General features: G+C 36.6%; 1 protein-coding gene across 1 annotated transcript in view; it reads left to right on the top strand.

The window, feature by feature from the left end:
- The window catches only part of LOC116181726 (pikachurin-like), a 144,034-nt gene extending 124,992 nt beyond the window's left edge, over positions 1-19,042 (top strand). The window contains exons 2-7 of the mRNA XM_031502150.1: positions 15,671-15,787; positions 15,839-16,180; positions 16,525-16,726; positions 16,779-17,113; positions 17,168-18,221; positions 18,275-19,042. Of these exons, the coding sequence (XP_031358010.1) occupies positions 15,671-15,787; positions 15,839-16,180; positions 16,525-16,726; positions 16,779-17,113; positions 17,168-18,221; positions 18,275-18,530 (2,306 nt within the window). The 3' untranslated portion in view covers positions 18,531-19,042. The remainder of the gene's footprint in view (positions 1-15,670; positions 15,788-15,838; positions 16,181-16,524; positions 16,727-16,778; positions 17,114-17,167; positions 18,222-18,274) is intronic.
- Positions 19,043-20,887: the final 1,845 nt, after the last annotated feature.

Raw genomic sequence — 20,887 nt, 5'->3', positions numbered from 1 at the left:
ACTAGCTAACTGCTTCTGGCTATATCCTTTCTCTTTCTACTTTGTCGAGTATAGAAAAACCGAAACGCACCCAACGCAAATCTCGGGATCGCGTCCCGGTTTCAGTCCCTCTGAGAGCCCTGATTCTTATCCACGATTCATTTTAAAATCGACAAAAGGGAACCATCTCTTGGTAATAACCCGCACATTCTAAATTCTAAAATTTAAACCGAAAAGCGCGCTCCCGTTACGGGGTCGTTTGATAAGTCCCCTATTTTTACCACCCGCACGTTAGTATGTATTGCATAGGAGTCAAAAGGACCCCCTCCCCCACTGTTTTAACAGAAATACGCGTTTTGAAGCACCAGAAACCAGAATCAAACAAAATCTCGATTATGTCGGTCCGTCTGTACTCTCATTTCCTGTTAAACGGCTGAACCGATTGGAACCAAATTTGGTACACATATACATAAGACGTGAAAAGGCAAAATCGCGCATTCGAAGATGTGCGGGTGGTATCCGTGCTAACCACATCAAATTTTATAGGTACCCATCAAGCGTATACACTATACAGGTACCGGCATGTAAGAATTAAGGCAAAAGACCGATTGCTTTGCAGGAGGATCAAACTGGCTCACTATAAGTACAGTTAATATCATTATCAATAGTGGGAATGGGTGATCTTTCACCCTCTTACGTGCCGGTTACAATAGAATTATTTGATTTGTGTCAACAACCGTTTAAATAGGCTCTAGTTAGAAATTAAATAAAATCGGCATTCGGGTTGTTATACTTTTTGATATTTAGAGGTGTTGTCTAAGAAGGTTTGCGAAAGGATATCCTATACGTTCGAGACAACCCCTTCATATAGGTCGCAAGTGGGTGTACTAAAAAATACTATTAAGCACTTTTGCCCCGTGTGCAAGCAGCAGTCGCGCAGAAACGGCATGGACGAAGATATTATTTCCTCACGACAATGCACTCGTGCTGCCTTATGTCCCAAATTTCAATTGATATCCGACCCCGAAAGTCCAAACGTTTATTTGGAAGAACACAAATAATGGACCACGAAAATGGAGAAACGCTCCTTGGTGTTCGTTGAGGTTGGGGAAGGGAGGTACATCGAAAGATAAAATATATTTTGACTCTGTATCGTTATTTATTTCACAACAGAAACTTACGCTTATTCATAAACTGATAGAAATATGAGATTCCAGACAAACAACAATAAAAATATTGTATACTATGGTACGTATTTAATACACATTCCAACCGGGTTAGATTTTTCTTTTTCTTTTTAGGGAGAAATAGTAAAACTCTGATTCGGTTTGAATATGAATTACTACTTAGTGTTTATCTAACTCAATTACTCAACACGACAGTTTCCCTAAAAAATCTTGTAAGGTGCCAGGTGGAGAAATCCATTAATTAAGAAAGATAAGGAATACTTTCCAGGGAAGAATAATGATCGTGAGGAATTATACTTCAATCATGCGGTGAAATTAATTTATTACTATTATATTACCAACGAACTAACTTTTTGTGGTAGCCTGGGTAAATATTAAAGTATAAGCTCAACTTTATAATTAATTCCGATTTAGAACTTGCGTACGAGTAAACTCTGCAGCTACATTTATTAAACGTTTACACATCGAAAATTTAATTAATACATCCGAAGAGTTTTTGATAATACGTCGATTTCGTCCCACCCCATCGATTTTAACCACATTTTTGCAAATTGTGTTTATTAATTTTGCCTCGAATGCTTATAACAAAAAATCAAATTAACTTATCGATCGATCCCGATATCGCAACTTCAATAACGTGACCAGGAAACTGTATCCTAAAGACATTAATAAAGTAATGGCTTCTCTTAGGCAACACTACTTTCAGTGTACAGCTAATACCCTTTCATCAAACTGAGTGTAAATTTGCATAACACACTTTTTAGATAGGTACCTACCAACTTCGCGGTAATGGATTAAATCTACATTAAATTACCTAAGTTCCATTAATTAACTCGAAAACTCTCAGTAAAACCACAATTCACTTTTTGATTTAAATTCAATCATTGAATTCAAAGTTATACAGGCGATGAAGGGTTCGTCATCGCGACCGATGGATATCGACATTCTCCTTCAAAACACAAATGAAAACGAAATACTCTCTTGTTGTCAATATACCGTAATGAAACGCTTTAATTAAACAGAACGGGTACAAAAAAATATTTTTCCTACTTGGATGTGAATAAGTTATGATTTTTCCTTCTGTTTATATGTTTTTGTACGTATATTGGATGTTTAATAATGCAACATCCCTATCATCCGTACGTTATTATTTATCATTCTCTTAAATTATGTTTGTTTAGATTTATTTCCTTTCCCTTATGTTGTTCTGTCAGACGTTGTCCCATATTTTATATTAACATGCAGACGTGTAGGTAGTTAATATCACTGCAGCTTTAATGCGCAGAATATGTCTGTATTATTTAAACAGCGTTATTTGTTAAAATATAATTAAGTTAGTTGGGTGAATGAACAATGTAGAAAATAAACTAACCCTTCATGATATTTTTTACGTTCACATGATACACTTGGATACCAAGATTCCAATTTTATACCACTGTTATTACCTATACGCTGGTATCAATGGAAATTTGTGGGTGTGCAAAAATCTAATAAATTTTTGTATGGGCAGTGTTTGCACGTCTTTCTACCAACTCAAAGCCAGGAAACTCTGGCGAGCAGGTAAGAAATTCCGTTACATCGCGCGAAATGTGCACACGTTTAGAAGAAATTTATCAGTCAAAAGGTCCTGCAAGAAAGGCTACAAAAAGGCTTAAAACGTTGAAAATGCAAGAAAAATGTCAGATCAGGACGACGCGGCGTCCGTACCCCCATTATAATAATCAAATCAATTGCATTGAAAGAATACAACGAAGGTTTTTAAAATATATATCTTATAGATTAGATGGGTTTTACCCCCACAGAGGTTTTCCAACTGCTAGTCTCCTTCAAAGATTTAACATATGGTCACTGAAATGTCGCAGAGAAACTAATAGTAGGTATAAAATTTTTGTTTGGCTTAATCCATAATTTAATTGATTGTCCCCACTTATTAGCTGGCCTAAACTTCACCGTTCCGGTGCGCATTAATAGCAATGCTAGTACTTTTACAAACCCCACTCCTAGGTAAATCTAATTTGTTGCGCAAAAACCCGTTATTTATAATCTCTTATAATTTTAATTTAATTTTACAAAATTGTGATCTTCATTACAGTTCTTTACCGGAAATGTTACGCTCGGTTATTAACATTAACAGTAATTCATTTTAATATTTTCATAGAACATTATTTCTCGTATAATCAATTATGATTAATTATACTTTTGGTATTATTAGTCGCACTTAGTAAATTTTCAAGAGGGCCGATACCTAGATAATTTTTTTCTTTTTCTTTTTTTGTTTGTTTGATTTTTTTTGTTATAATAATAATAATTTTTATAATAATAATTTCTTTATTGCCCAACAGATAAACTCCAATTACAGGACAAAAATACAACATACAGAGATGATAACGGTGATTTAGTACAAATTAAAGATATATGATAAATAAATAAACAAATTTAAGAGAAAGAAGAAAAAAATTTATGAATATTTTTAAGTCGTCAGCAAACATTAACTTTTCGCATGAGAGGCATGGTATTAGGTCATCCACAAACAGGAGGAATAAGAGTGGTCCTAAGATTGATCCTTGAGGCACTCCTGATGTCACTGGAAAGTAGCACGATTTAAAGTTATTGTACGACACGTACTGCATTCGGTTGTTGAGGTAACAATACAGAAGTGTAAGCACTGACTCGCTTAGTCCGAATCTAGATAGTTTAGAAATAATAATAGCATATGGTCGATTCGATCGAAGGCTTTTGAAAAGTCGGTGTATACTACATCGACTTGTCCTTGTTGGTCGACGATTTCGGATGTAAACTGTGTGAAGTACATTAGGTTAGTCAATGCTGAGCGATTTTTCATTAAGCCATTTTGTTCGGGGGAAATTAGATTTTGCACATGTGGGTTAATATTAGCATGTAATACCATTTCAAAGACTTTTGTGAAATTAGACAAAATGCTGATTGGTCGGTAGTTGCTTATCACTATTGGATCTCCTGATTTAAGTGCAGGACAAATTCGAGCTAGCTTCCACACACTTGGGAAAACACACGTTTTTAGCGAGAGATTGAATATTATTAAGGATCCTCAGATCCTTTATAGTTTTGTATTGTCGTCCGTCCGTCCGTCCGTCCGTCCGTCCGTCCGTCCGTGTGCGCTCTAACTCTTTTTAAAAGTGGCCGATTGAGTTGAAATTTGGTGTACGGGTTCTTTGGACATTAAGGACGGACGCTATTGATTTTCAGGAAGCTGGTTCAATAGGAACAAAAGTTATAGGACTTCGAGTGAATCGGGAACAGGAAAAACTACGGGCTCAATATAATAGAAATCAACATATTTCATTCCCTAGGTCATGTATCGGGTTGGGACTTCCGCTAGATTATTCCCTATGACTCTTAGATGTGTAATACTTTAATATAACTCTTCTCTGTGGTATAGGTCGAAAGTTTTAGAGCAAAATGTAGCAAAAATTACACTTTATACATGAATTTAGAGTTTTAAAAGGTTTCAAACGCATTATCTTGATGCAGCAAGAGTACATCACGTGCACATTTGATAACCGCATGTGTGTGATTCAAAAATGTTAAATTATTGCCATATGGGTTTTGATCAAAAATAATCAAAATCGTTATTTATGCACCAAGATCGTCGAGAAAAAGACTAGGGGCATTATCTCAATGCTCAAGACATAAATTTGATGCATTTCTGGCGACCACATGGATTTTGATCAAAACATGTCAAAATCGTTATTTATGCACCAACATCGTTGGGAAAAAGACTAAGAGCATCATCTCAATGACCAAAACATGAATTTGATCTATTTTTGGCGACCACATGAATTTTGATCAAAACATGTCAAAATCGTTATTTATGCACCAAGAACGTTGGGAAAAAGACCAAGAGCATTATCTCAATGATCAAAACATGAATTTGATCTATTTTTGGCGACCACATGGATTTTGATCAAAACAAGATTAAGAGCATTATCTCAATGGCCAAGACATGAATTTGATGTATTTTGTAACATTAAAATAAATTATCGTTAAAAGTTATTGTAATACTGAGGATCCTTCGATATTTCGTTGTATCGGTTTATTAATAATGCATGGTGCAGTCTTTTATGAGAAAACTTGGTATTAGGTCTGGTCCGGCAGTCATTTTGTTGCTAAGTTTATGTACCTATGGCTGAAAAAACTTCTGTTTCTTTCACAGTGCTGATGACGGGCCAGTTGGTGGTAGGTTACGTTAACTGAATGCTCGAAAGCATGGTAGACGCTGCTGAAGTAACTAGCAAAGGCATTAATTATAGACTGGGAGTCAGTGTATGTCTCATTATTATATCACATTCTGTTTGGTATGCGAGTGGTGCCTTTCTTCGTTTGTATAAAGTTCCAAAACTGCTTAATGTCGGTGGTAGCAGAGCACTCCACAGAAACTAGGTAAGCTTTATATACAGTAGAGATCTGATTTTTCACTATAGCGAACGGAGACGGGTGTAGTTTTGTTGTGCGCCAATGAATTTGCATTTCATTATTTCCTGAGGTACCTAGTATTCTTTCAGTTTAATGTTGTTAATTATTTCACGAGTGAACCAGGCATGGTAAGAGTCCTCTTTAACCAACGGTTTGGTATCTCGTAGAACTTCAACATTAGCATTTGATATGATAAGATCAAGAAGTCGATTTTGTTCATTAGTTATTGTGTTAAATTGTAACAAATCGAGAAAGTTCATTAGTTCATGAATCAGTGTAGTTTTGGTGGGTTTTAGCATTATTAAACGCAGGGCTGTTAAAATCTCCTAAAATTAATAATGTTTCACCTTTTACAGTAATCAATTCTTCAAAATAATCGATCACCTGCTGTAATCACTGATGGTGGTATCTGGTGGAAGGTAAACGACATATATGCAAATCACATGAGAACTATGGTAACACTTGCAACCTAATATATCTACAGTGGGAACGATATTGTTGGCGCTGTCATGTTGATAGGTTCCGTATGGAGGTGACTCTTCACAGCCAATAGAACTCCACCGCCCCACTTTTGATTTGTTTTGCTATATTGGCGATCACATCTATAAACTGTATAGTCTGTAGGAAAAAATTCTGAGCTTAACATGTCTGAAGTTAGTGCAGATTGTGAGACATATTACATCGTAAGTATTGTAACGTGATTTATAAATTCGGGTTCGATTCAATATTTATTAAACAAAACTAAAACACTATAAAAAACTGTACAATTTGTATCGATTATTTATATCACACACTTCGCAATTTATATTTCCGCGCTCTATGTTTCATCTGTACTCGATCTCGTTCGGTAGTAGACTGACTGCGATGTTCGGTCCGCAACCATTTATACACGCAAGCAATGTAAGTCCAGAACACGTAATTACCGGATAGTCTGGAATATTCCTATACAAATCCCACTATCGCGCGCGTAGAAAATTCCAGAGCGCCAAAGGCGACGTCATGTCTGGAGCGTTTCCGTTACAGTATTCACTTACGCTAACAGAAGAATAAAACTGATCCACCTTTGAGCGAAGACCACGAACGTTTTGGTAGTACCACTTTAAATCAATAAGTCTGTTGGGCAACGTTAGTTTAAAGCAACAATTTTAGGAATCTCACGAACGTGTTTAATTTTAATATTAGTTTCACCCGCTGCGATACGGTCCTCAAGGTGTTTCCTGACTTTCCTGTAGTTTTCGATTTGTTTAGGGAATCTGCATTTCCATTGCTAAATCTCTTCTTAATTAGTAAACGCTCTTTCCTCATTTCTACTCCCATTTAATCCTTTCATCTTTATATTTTTCCTACATTTTCTGTCACTAACTTCCATATTCATTATTCCTAAATTAAATCTTGATAAGTATTTTATTTAGTTTGCGATTCAGAATCCGTCAATTACATCTTCCGTTTCACATCATCCTCTCGGCTCTTTCTGGTTAGTTTATCCATTCTCCTTTATAGCTTCTTCCTTGTGCCCATAAATCCTTCTTTTGATTTTCTTGTTCTATTTTCGCAATTATTATACTTCTTGTATTCACTGTACTTCACTGTTTCCGTTCTTCCCTTCCTCAGTGAAATTCCACTTCGCTCCTCCTGTCTATTAATTTTATTAAAAGTTATTAAATTATTATAAATGTCAGCCCTTCTACAAAACTTTTGGTGAGTGCGTAGGTATAATTAACGGTTTACGGAAAATCTCTCTAGCCTCTATTATCCTGTCTTCCTCTAACCCCTCTAACAGGCGTACCTGCCATCTCTATTTCCTCCTTCTCTCCCTCTTATCTCTTCCGTTTCCTCTGTAAGAAGTCTGGATGTTCTTGTCAGAAAATTTGCTTCTCTGTCTGCACCATTTCATTATTCACGGCGTAAAGCGATTTTTGAATTTGGGTGCTCTGTTCAATGATCGTAACACATTTCCGTAATCGTTTGGGGATTTGTCGACAATTGAGTCAATTTCTACTAATTCAATGTCGGTTTTAAATGCTCGTAACTAGACAATCTAACTGATTGTCATTACAACTTTGGGGGTTCTGTTTTTTAATCTATCATTTATAACGCTCAATTTGAAATCAAATCGCATTTCCCGATTAGAAACAGTAATATCGCTAATTTTAATTTGTTAATGGAGGAACATCAATTCCGCGTCTTATTTTAATCAAGATAAGTATATACGCAGTTGTTCCGGGGTCATGACTACTAACTGTCGAATTAAGGTGGAAAGCAAGTGGTGCGGAAATAAACATTCTGATTTTTTCATTTGGAAATTCATTCACAATAGATAAAGGAGAATTAGATAAATCTACAATAATACAGTATTGTTGCGTTGCCAGTGCTTTTCAACGATAAAGAATTACAGCGTGACTCATACGTAGAATGTTCCAAATAATGTCCACCACCGAACAATTAAATTCAACAATAACAACGTTTCTGAATTATTTTATGAAGTCAAAGTCACAGAAAGCTTTGAACATAAATATTCTAATTTAACATGTTAGCTGTTCTCCATGATTCTCATCATTAAATAGACCCAAGCATCTCCACAAGTGCAATTCGGAATGGTAAGCTACTTACACTTCAAATTATCGTTTAAATCCCAACGTTGAAGCTAATTGCATAGTTGCAGTTCTTTACATAAAGTACCTAAACGAATTTAATTTTTGTAAGTTTTGTTCATTAAGTAGATTCGTAAAATTGGATTACGTAATTAGTCAAATTTGTCTGTAGAACTTGATTAACGTAGATGTATCAGGTGTCGTCCAATGCAGCGCATTTAAAACGCGCTTAGTTTTCAGATGTCACCTGAACACCTGCCTCACCCAGTAGGCTCACTTTGCTGGGGCTTGACACTTGAAAGAGGTTGTTTGAATATTCCTGAATAAAGGTTGGCAATGTCCTGCTGCTTTCACGCCAATTATACATCTCATAAATAATATGTCCATTATCTAAACAATTTTTTTTATTAAAACACTAAACGAAAATTTCCAACAAATATTAGCAACAAAACCAGGTCACCCTTTCCTTTTATAAATACATCAAGCTAACAACGAATACAATTAACTCCATTTTGAATATTCGTTTCAAGTGCGTTTCATTTAGCAAAAATAACAATACACGATTTGACTTCCCCTAATGATCCGTTAGTTACAAAGATACTTAATTAAAAATACCATATTGTTGGGTAAATAAATTTGTTAGAATAATAATAGATTGGTTGCATATGTTTGGACGTGCATTTGAAATAAACGTTTCCCCCCCCCCCCCCCTCTGAGAAGAGTTATAAATGTGATAAAAATTCCAAGCTAAATAATTTTTTTTTTTTTTTTATTGGGCGTGTTTAACTGCTTTGGTCATTACTCATTACGCCTTTAAATTGCTATTATTTTACATTTTACATAGTGCTACATAAATGGAGTTACAGAGGGTTAATTAAATTATTCTATGGAGGTTTGACATTTTTAGGAAGTTTACTAAATTATACACCTTTTCTTCACAGTCCTGTAGGATATCCTTTAGAGTACCTTGTATCCCTGATCTTTCACGATAGTCCTTATAGACGTTACATGATGTTAAAATATGTTCAATCGAGATTGGGACATTGCAAGTTTGACAAATTGGCCGCTCTTCTCTCCTCAACAGATAGCCGTGGGTGAGGGCCGTGTGACCAGTTCTTATCCTAGTAAGGAGGATTTCCAATCTACGGTGTTGTTGGTTTGACGTTTTCCATTCCAATGCTGACTCCTTCACTTGTCGAAGTTTGTTGCTAGTCAGTGACAACCACCTTAGTCTTGTCTCTTCCCAGAGAAGTTGTTGGGCGAAGTAACACAAATCTTCCTTTGATGATACATTGTATCGAAAACCTTGTTCATGTGCACGGTTCGCTGCTCTATCCACTAACTCATTACCTTTAATTCCTATGTGTGATGGGACCCACATTAGAGATATTTTAGCGTTCTTAGATTTTATTAGGTGTACTAACGAATTTTGGATTGAGGTGATCAGAGATGTTTTATTGTTGATGTTATCTATGGCTTTCAGTATGCTTATTGAGTCTGACAGGATTAGATATTTTTGCATTGTGTCTAGATTTTCGGCGATGTGGTTAATTGCAAGTTTTATGGCAATGGCTTCTGCAGAAAAAATCGAGCTCATTCGGGGAAGTTTATATTCATAGGTTTGTTGATCGATGTAATACGCACATGATGTTGAGTTATCCTTTTTGGATCCGTCGGTGTAAATTGTCAAATAATTTCTGTATTTGTGGCACATTTGTTCCCGGAATAGTTGAACGTGTTCACTGTTTAGAACACTGTTTTTTTTTATTATTGTTTAATGTAAAGTCTACAATAATTAGTTTTTCTTGCCAAGGAGGAGGGTTTTGAGTGGAAAGCGGAATAATTTGTTCTAGGAGATAGGTAGGAAACTTCAATGTTGACATTATGCAATTTGCTGTTAAATGGACAGGATATGGAAGATTTTCTTTATTTGAGTAGAGTTTGTCATAAAATTTTGAAGTAGTTTTTGAGAATATTATTTCTTTTCTACGTTCATAACTTTTTATGAGGAATTTTATAACCAATGTTTTCCTGCGTTCTTCAAGATTTAGGATTCCAGCATCATTGTGAAGGCTTATTATAGGTGTGGTGCGAAACGCACCTGTGATAATACGCAACGCATTATTTTGGATCACATTAATAGTTTTTAGAACGTTTGGTGTTGCTGAGTTATATATTATGGATCCGTAATCTAGTCGACTTCTGATGATTGCATTATATAAATATGTCAGCATAGAGCGATTTGGTCCTTTGTTGCTGTTGTTTATAACTTTCAGGATGTTCATGTTCTTCATGCATTTCTCTTTCAGGTTATGCAAGTGTAGCTTCCATGTCAATTTATCGTCAAACAATAGTCCTAAAAATTTGTGTGATTTCACCTGAGCAATTGGGGTATCTCCAATTTTAATTTTAAGTTTGTGTGGTTTAGAACGATAGAAAGATATACATTTAGTTTTGTTTGTAGATATTTTAAGACCATTCTGGTCACACCATTCTTGTAAGAGATTAATCGTTTCTTGTAGGGATTTCACAGCATATTCTTGGTTTGAAGTTCTTATATAGAAGACCAAATCATCAGCAAAAAGGCTGTAGCTAATTGGTGTTCGAAAACAGTTCCCAATGTCATTTATAGCAATGTTAAAAAGCATTGCACTTATCACTGCACCCTGTGGAGTCCCATTGAGTTGGCTGTGGGTTTGAGATAATTTGTTGCCTATCTTTACTGAATAAGTTCTATCTTTCAGAAGCTTCTAATAAACTTTGGTAGGTTACCTCTTATTCCCCATTCATGTAGTGTACGAAGGATCTTGTTGCGCCAGATTGTGTCAAAAGCTTTTTCGAAGTCTATAAAAACTGCATTTAGGTTTTGGTTAATTGTCCACGCATTTTTAATATCTGTATCCAGAATTATCAAGTTATCCATAGTGGATCGATTGTTTCTAAAGCCATTTTGTTGTTCGCTTAGGAGAGATTTGGATTCAATAATCCACGAGAATCTTTTCAGGACTATTCTCTCAAGAATTTTTCCTAGATGATTTGTCAGAGATATAGGGCGATAGTTTACCATTTTTAAGTTATTTTTGTTATTTTTTGGGATGGGAATTATAATTGCATGTTTCCAGCTATTTGGTATCTGTTGGGTATTCCATATTTCATTGTAAATTTTAAGGAGAGCATCTAGAGCTGTTTTATGTAGGTGTTTTACCATTTCCATATAAACATTGTCGGGACCGGGAGCTGAGTTCCTAGTTTTGAGTATTGCATCTTCAAGCTCTTTTTCAGTAATTGGAAGGTTATAGGTTTCATTGCCCAGTGAGTCAAAGTCAATAGGAATTTGTTCTTGTTGCATTTTATATTGTTGGAAATTTTTTGAATAAAAGTTATTATTACTGGTGTATTGATAATATTTTGCGAATTCTTCACTTATTTCTTGCTTGTTAATTATTATGTTGTTATCTCTTTCAATTGCTTTGACTTCTGTTGACTCTTGATCAGTTTGAGATTTTTTTATTTTTTTAATGTTTTTCCAAATGATTCCGGAGTGAGTGTTGTTGTCGATTGTTTTAATAAATTTCATCCAGCTTTCGTTCTTCTGTTTCTTAATCTCTAGTCTTGATTTTGCTCGGAATTTTTTGTATAGTACGAGATCTTCTATTCGTCTAAACTTTAGATACTTTTTGAGGTGACTTTTACGTTCGTCTATCAGCAATTTAATTTCGGGAGTCCACCAAGGAACCTGCGTTTTTGTATGAGTTTGGCGTTTTGGAATGGATTGTTCAGCAGCGGTGTGAATAGTGTTATAGAATCTAGTTAATTTGTCTTCTAAAAGCAAATTTGTTTCTGCGTTGATGGTTTGTGTGTTGTTTGTATACTTGGACCAGTCTGCTTTATTGATGTTATAACCATTTTTCTCTTCAGTATTTATCGGAAGATTAAATTTGATAGTGATGGGGAAGTGATCTGAAGTGCAAAGATCATGGTGCGTGCTCCATTCCAATTTTAGAAAGATAGATGTGGATGCAATTGTTAGGTCAATAGCCGACAGTGCACCAGAGGCGGCCGTCATATGGGTTGGATTTCCATTATTCAAAAGACATATGTCTGAATTATTCAGCAATAGGTTCTCGATTTGTTTTCCGCGGTTACAGTTGCTTCTACTTCCCCATGAAGAACTATGGCAATTGAAATCTCCTAATAAAATAAGAGGCTTGCTCATTTGATTGACTATTCTCTCTATGTCAAGTGAAGTAAATTTTGTTTGCGGTGGAATATATAGATTACATATTGAGACCTTACTCAACCCAGGTAAGTGCACATCAACACTAACACTTTGAATAGTGGTGTTAATTGGTATCTGTTTAGAATATATACTATTGTGTACATATATAGCTACTCCTCCAGAAGCATTTAATCCATTAGGATGATCGTATCTGAATTCTACGTAATTATTAAGATAAATTCTTGTTGTGGTGGTTGTGCGGGTCTCCTGGAGGCATAGTATTGATGGCTGATATAGTTGTATTAGTTGTTTTATTTCAGCAAATCTTGAACGGGAACTGTTAACATTCCATTGTAGGATTAGATTATTGGGTATAGATGTGAATTTTTTAGTATTTCTTGGGATTGTTTTAATTGTTTCTGGCAGCTAGTAAAAGTCTCCATCATCAAAGCAAGAGCTTTGTGATGATGATTCCTCAGTCAGCTGGTCTGGGTTTTCTTCTCTTATTCTTCCTTTGGTTATATTGGAAATTATTCTTGTAAGTCTGTATTTAATTTTCCTGTGGAGGGGAAGGTGATGAAAGTCTTCAATAATGGCAATAAGTTTTGTCGTATCATTATAAAATCTTTTTGCATCTGTGTACGGATGCTGGGAGGAGATAATAGCTTTATAAAAGTTTTGGAATTCATAAAATTTAAACGGAAATTTATCTGGTTCTGCTTCTATATGTGACTGAATTGGCTGGAGCATTTCTTCTATGGTCATTTCTTCATCTTTTGTAGTTGCTTTTACTTTCTTTTTAGGTGGCAGTCTTGCTTTTTGCTTTTCTTTAGTTTTTGGTAGATTAGTGCTGAGAGTTGGAGTTACAAATGCAAAATCTTGTTGATTACATTCTGTTATTTCTGGTGACGAGTCTGTTTTGGTAGTCGATAGTGATCGTTTATTATTAATATTATCATTTGTTATTGGTGATATTGTGATGTTTTCAGGTGCGATAGTGACATCGCCGGAGTTTGATGCTTCATCTTCAATATCGATTGATGGGCGCGTGAGTGTACTAGGCAATTGTGGAAAATCTTGAGTACATGTTGCGGCGATGTGGCCGTTGTTTCCACATTTAAAACATTTTGAATCTACTTGTAGATAAATTCTATACTCTTCATCTTCGAAAGAAATCGTAGCAAAGTTTGGTATCTGTGTGCTGTCATTTATTTCGGCATAAACAAATCTACGAAAGCTCAGGATATGCGAGTATTCATATCTGTCTATTCCTGCTTTTATAAATTTTATTGGAGAATTTAGCTTAATTTTGAGTTCGTCTTTAAATAATTTCTCTATTACGTCATTAGGTATCGTCGGAGATACATTAGATAATATTATTTTTTTTGCTGGTGTTACAGATCTTTTAAAGGCGATCTCATTACCGTTTATATTTATAGATTTGTATTCATTTATCAATGTATCTACATTGTCCTTGTGTTTAAGAAATATACATATGCAATCATTAGGGACCCTAGACGCTGCTATAATATTCTCTGGTTTTATAATGGTACCTATACTCAATACATATTCTTTAATTTTTATGCCCTCTACTGCGTTTAAGATAATACTTTGATCTCTTTTAGGATAATGAAATGATGGATTTTTTTGTATTACATTGGAAAATGAACGGGTGTTAGAACTCCTTTGGCTGGGAGTCATATTTGAGATTGAATTCATTCTTTAATTTTTATAGTTTTCCCCAATCCGTAGATTGGGGAGGGATTGGGGAGAGTAGTGAAAGTTAAAGCAAATTAGCACTAATTTTACTGTAAATGTTTAAATTGTACCTTGAGTTTCGATTTTGTTGTTATCAGAGCGCTGCACTATTTGATAAACGCACGTCCGTACACCTTCACAATCACCTCAAATATTATGGTAGAACAACGAAACCAAACAAATTTTACGGTTACTCCAAAAAAGTAAAAGCTTCATCTAAATAAATCAAAAAAATATCCTCACTGATCAGATAATTAATGTTATCCTAACAAATAATGCAAGTTTCACTAATATGCGCAATTCAGTTTCTTTACTGATAATTCGATTAAAATAAATGATAAACATATAAATCTCCCCGATTCGGATTTCAGGTATTAGCGATGTCTTGCAGAATTGGTTCGTGATTTAATGTCGCCGCGAACACTCAAAACAAAACGCAAGCGAAAAGCACAAAGCGCTGCAATAAAAACAAAACGCTGTTTCTTTGAATTTTCCTATTTATTAGAGAAATTCAGTTCCCGGGTGCCTGAAACCGTATGTTTTAAGATTTTTCGAACGTAGACAATGGTTCCGAATTTTCTGACACTTATTTAGGTGGACCCTCCATCCTTTGAGCGAGGTTTATTTTCGTATCTACTTACTTAAGAACGAGCGCATAAAGGGCAGTATTCGGCACCGATTGGCCACGGAAACGCGGACTGGTATTATGGTCGAAATGTCCTGCGGCCTGTCAACCGTAATAAAAATTCCAAAATCGACTTAAACCAATAAGGACGTACTTCCGCAGGTAGGATCCTGATAGGGTCCTCCTCGCATTTGGTATCGATGAGATGTTCTATCGCGCACTCCAGTGGAGGAATTTTCAGGTACACGCGGGGGTCTCACGCATTACTTTTGTCACAAGAGCGAGTGCTCGGGCTGTACCATCTCAGGGAAAGGTCTTCTACAGAAGGGAATGGAGCCGCTGCTCTTACATTTGTTGCATCTTGCTCGTTGTTATACATTTTAACTCGCATTGGGTAATCCGTTACATATTTTGTAAAAATATAAAGATTTAGCATCGGCGGAACTAGGAAACGGCGATTGGAACTAAAAGTAATTATTGTTCATTAAAGATTGGGATGCATTTTAGGGCTTCCACCTATTTTCCGTTAGAAAAGGATTTTATTTCTAATAAGGCAGTAAACATTTGGAACAATATGACGAATTTCTAACCCTAGAATGAAAGAAATGAGGCGAGCGATTTTGATATACCTTTCATTTATTTGAACGGACCTTTGTAAAGATAACAGCTAATACGAAAAATAGAAATTGGGAAAAGTAATCCAATTTACTTTCGTACCACTATCAATTCTCTAATTCTGTCTTAAGGTTATTCTCGTAATTTATGTTAGATCCCCTCAGCTTCCCTTACTTTCCGCTCCTACCTTATCTTCATAGATAACATAATTGATGGCGAAATAAAATTTGTTGTTTTGTTACAGGTCAGTGTGGACGTGGAAGTCCCTGTCAACAGCTTTGCTATGAGTTACACGATGGCATGTACGAATGTGACTGCAAAGAGGGATTTGACTTGCAAGAAGATGGATACAGTTGTTACGGTATTTAACATATACGAATCTGGGTTTCTATTTGAGACTGTCTAATTTTAGAGTCTAATTCAACTCTATCTCCGGACCAAATAGGTACAGATGAAAACGAGATCGACGTCCTTTACCAAAAAGATGCCATTTTCGACGCACACTTAACCTCGATTAATGGAAGTAGCGAAATTATACTTTTACAAAACGCAAACGAAAGTACCACACAGGGTCCAAGATTAGAACAGAAATTAACTGACACCTCCACATTACCGAAATCGACATTACCTTTAGCAACAGAAAGACCCTGTCCGTTAGACTGTGGTTCGGGAGGAGGATGCGTCATAGGAAGTTCGGACAATTTGCCGATTTGTCTATGTCCATTAGGAAAAGGCGGATCGCGCTGTGAAAAAGGTTTGAAAACATTTCTTTATATTACAGTTTGAAACAATCGCTCAATAAACCAAACGTGTTAGATGTCGTAAACTCACGGCACCCGTAAAGATTGAAAGGAAACCGTTAAGGGTCATTCGGGGAAATAAGGTAGATGTTAGAGAAACGTTTCCCTCTGATGTGTTTGCTACCTTTGCTATCTGCAACTTTCATGTGTTTGTTTAATTATAAAAGGTTTGTATAATTTGAAAGGAGAGTTTTATATTGCGGTTGTGCTTTATTGGTTCATTACACGAAGTTGTTCGTGCTTTGAAATAATTTTATTGCGCAAACTTTCTACAATTAAAATGAATCGATCTGTGCAGATGTGGAGATTCGTTCCCCCCGATTTACTGGCACGAGCTGGTTGGCATTTCCTGCACTCAGAGGTGCCTACAAACACGTGCAGCTTACACTTGAATTACGACCCGAAGCTTACGATGGAATTTTCTTTCTTACCGGCGAAAGGGACGATATGGCCGGAGATTTCATGGCTCTTCTACTTCATCAGGGGTTTGTGGAATTTAGGTGAGCAGGTACCTACGCGTGTTGCCAAAATTAAAATTTTGGAATTTCGTAGATTCGATTGTGGTTCGGGAATTGGGGTTGTTCGCTCTAAGGAGACCGTGCTACTAAATCAATGGAATCGTATAACTTTATACAGGCACAGATGGGATGCGTGGTTGCAATTAAACGCCGGGAAGCACGTTCAAGGGCGCTCGAAGGGTCTTTTCTCCAGAATTACCTTTAGAGAGCCCCTCTTTATAGGTGGAGCCGGTAATACTACCGGACTTTCTGAAAAACTACCCGTATCGTCAGGATTAAAGGGGTGTTTGCGAAATTTAGAAGTAAATGATCACACGTATAAATTTGCGCTTGAGCCTATCGGTGAAGCCGCCAAAGGATACGGTATCGGTAAGTGCGTTGAAGTTATTTCGAAATCGTTATTGATTCTGCTGCATTTTGCAGAGGAATGTACTGCTGATCGATGTAGTCATGTTCCCTGCCAGCACGGCGGAAAATGTTTAACAAGCGACTCGTCTGCCGTTTGCCTTTGTCCGTTAGGCTTTTCAGGCGACTTGTGCGAAATACGTGTAGATCTACAAGTACCCTCCTTCAATGGCTCAAGCCACTTGAGATATAGAGGACTTGGAGAAGAGGCCTTAACATGGTTAGACCTAGATATTACCTTAAAACCGACAGCTGCAGACGGGCTTATTTTATACAACGGACATCGAGCAGACGGATTTGGAGATTTTATAGCTCTTTATTTAAATGAAGGATTTGTAGAATTTATTTTCGATTTAGGTACAGGGTCGGCGATAGCAAGGAGTCCGAAAAGGTTAGATATTGGAGGTTGGCATCAGATAAAAGTGTCGAGAACTAGCCGTTTAGCTATACTAGAAGTAGACAATCAATTACCTATCGAAGTTCTTTCACCTGGAGCTTTCACGCAATTATCGCTACCTCAAAATTTATTCCTAGGCGGAGCTCCAAATTTCGGAATTGTTTCGCCACATGTACGCGTACGTTCCGCTTTCATTGGATGCATACAAAAAGTGTCGATAAATGGACGAACCGTTCCTATTCTTGCAGAAGCTTTAGGTGGTGCAAACGTAGATAATTGTCCGCATCCGTGCGTCGCAAGACCGTGTGGTGAGGATGGAGAATGTATACCCCAATTAGACTATTTCACGTGCCGCTGTAAGCCGGGATACAGGGACCAAGTTTGCAATCGCGGCCCACCTTCTTTCAAAGGCCACGACAGCTATTTACACTTCAGCGAACCGCAAACAATATCCACCTTTTCAACTACCCGTCTGGACATCAATATGAGATTCAAAGTGAGCTCAATGAACGGACTTTTGCTATGGCTCGACACTGGATACACAGAGTTTCTAGCTTTGGGATTGGAACACGGTAATCTCGTGCTGAGATTTTCAGATCGCACTGAAGAGGTAGTGGTAGTTCACAATTCGACAGTGATCCACGACAACCTATGGCATCGCATCAGAGCGGTGAAGTACTCTTGCATTTATTTAACGGAGAAGCCCAATGTTACGCTATCTGTTTTAGGGACGGCGGTATCGGTTTATTAGTGGTCGACAACGGTCCGGCACTAACAACACAACTCGTGGAATTGCCACGGATTAGAACGGCGAAACCTGGATTATACATCGGGGGCATGCCGCAAGTGTTAGCCGGTACGGGGGGTAGATACATTTCAGGAATTCAGGGTTGCGTGGCAGACCTTGTTCTAAACACTGATTACCATTTGCAACTTGTCAGTTCTTCAACACTCGGTCACAACATAGGGGAATGTGAAGTTTGATCGTGACATAATTAATTGACGTTGTATGTTATCATAAGTGTGATTTCTAAACGCGTACAGATAAGGCTGATTACTTCGATCTATTGACAAAGATACTAATTATCGAGAAGAACTTTGCAGTGGCAATTTTTAATGGTGGCATCATTTAAGCAGAGAAAATTAATTTAGGACCGTAATGTAGATGGACAACCTACTATCAACATTTGGAGCTTTTTGTATTCTCTGACTTAATTGTACATTTGGGAGCTGGGATTACGCGGCGCATAGCACTTTCAGCACAATAAGTACCTTATTGCCTATTCATATCATGATATAATGCTAGTCAATATTTATATACATGCAATCACTATGTTTGTGCGCAATCCTGTCTCCTTCCGGTTGATATTGCAATAATGTAGGTACTAATCTGTCCAGTGGAAAATTCACATTGTTTTATATTAACTATATTGTGGTATTTATTTGTACAGGTAGTCTAATTTGTGTGTTAAATAACAAATCGCTTTTGAATTAAATTTTGTTTTAATTCTAACTGAATCTTAATTAACTCCCACTTATATACAGTGAAACATCGAGAAAGGAAAATGAAAAATTAAGTTAATTTACAGCCCCCGTTCTAGTAAAGAAGCTTTAATTAAAACTTAATTTTTCATCAATGGGATCGCTTTCAATTAGCGGAGAAATTCAGCGTACAAAAAATGTAATTACCAACATAACAAATTATAAACTTTAAAATCTTTTAAGAAATACGTGGTCGATAGGAAAAACCAAAAGTAAAACTTTTAGATTATGCGAGGAAAGACGTACTTCCATGATAAATGAAAATGTTCAATAGTAAATGAAAATAGCCTTTACGTTTCATTTGAAAACCCATATATAGTGTAGCAGTCTATAATTTCAAGTGACCAGTGGAAATACTTTGAAAAATAATGTCAATAATGTTTCGAAGTGAGTTATAGAAAAAATAACAACAAGAAATTCAGTAACTCTCTCACTCCATGCACCCTACCGTATAAAAGCCGTTAAAAAGTTGTAAAGTACGAGTAATTAATCATCACTAGAACAAAAATTACAGTCAGAAATCCATTTTTAAAATAGGAATTGCAACACCCTGAATTGGTGTGTCGCTTTTTTAACCGACTCTAATTATTTGGGTGGTAAAGTACCTACCGTAATGCACCGGATTACTAGCTCTGCACGAGCGGATATCCCTCTTTCTCAGGACCAGTGGGCTAATAAATAATGATTAAAAAATCGACTAACATTTATATTACTACTAATATACCTAACGCTACAATAAGTACACTTTAATTGTGGATACTCTTAATAACAAACAGACACGATAACTGTCTACCGCCGCAATGTCAGAACGAAATCACTCACGACCCGTTGACAGATTTACAAAATAGGTAGGCCTACCTTTCTGATGCCGGCGCCATGTATCGCAGTTTCTTCGGAGTTCAGCTGACGATGATGGTTCTCTGGTATCCTCAGATACCTTCACCCGCAGTGTCGCAAAACCACTCGTTTCGATGCCACGATGGACTCTTCGTTTCCGGAAAAATTTCATCTGGGAAATTCGTTCCCCTACCCAGAAATTTTGCTCTCAGATAATTCGGACCCCAAAATTCACTCAGGAATAATTTGCACTTTAGACGTTTCGGACCCTGATAAATCGCATGCAGGATGTTACGTATTCATCTAACAAGAAAGAAAACATCGATAAATTGGGGTGGGCCAAAAAACTCATTTTTTTTAATTTCAAAGTTGTAATATCGCTGTAGATTCTATTGCTTGATAAAGAATTTTCGGAGTCGTCTGTAAAGTGTTTACCTACTTGTTGTTTCTTTTCGCTTTTTTCGTCCATCGAGAACACTTACTCTTAGTCATGACTCAAGATGACAAGAAACACATAAGAGAGCTCGGGCTTCCAGATATTTATAACTAGTGCGTTGAGCTGACTCGAGAGATCAGTGAAAAGTTAAGGTCCCGCTTAGTCGAAGTTGCCCAGAAATCAGCTAAAAGCGTACGCCATGTTCTCGTTGTGCTCTTTATATTATGTACTTACCCTTTCTGTATGCGCAATGCTGTCTAGAGACGTAGTGTTTTAATGCATAATAATCTGGTATGACATGTAAATCCATGTTTGATTGGTTCTTGTTAAACAAATAAACCCATAAAGAGCGTCTACAAAAACGGCGGAGCACCTCGGTGTGACCCCACGAAGTCATTGGATTTGACCCATTTTCAATTGGCTTGTTACATGTGGCATATAAGTCTACTGTGCAGTTTCAACCGAATAAGTTCAAGCGTTTGGCAGGGACAGAGAAGCTAGATCGGCGTCATTGAATTTGACCCAT

The sequence above is a fragment of the Photinus pyralis genome, unplaced genomic scaffold (genome assembly GCF_008802855.1).
Source record: "Photinus pyralis isolate 1611_PpyrPB1 unplaced genomic scaffold, Ppyr1.3 Ppyr1.4_LG1, whole genome shotgun sequence".
Lineage (NCBI taxonomy): Eukaryota > Metazoa > Arthropoda > Insecta > Coleoptera > Lampyridae > Photinus > Photinus pyralis.
Note: the sequence above shows the minus strand (reverse complement) of the source record. Positions and strands in the feature narration are given on the sequence as shown.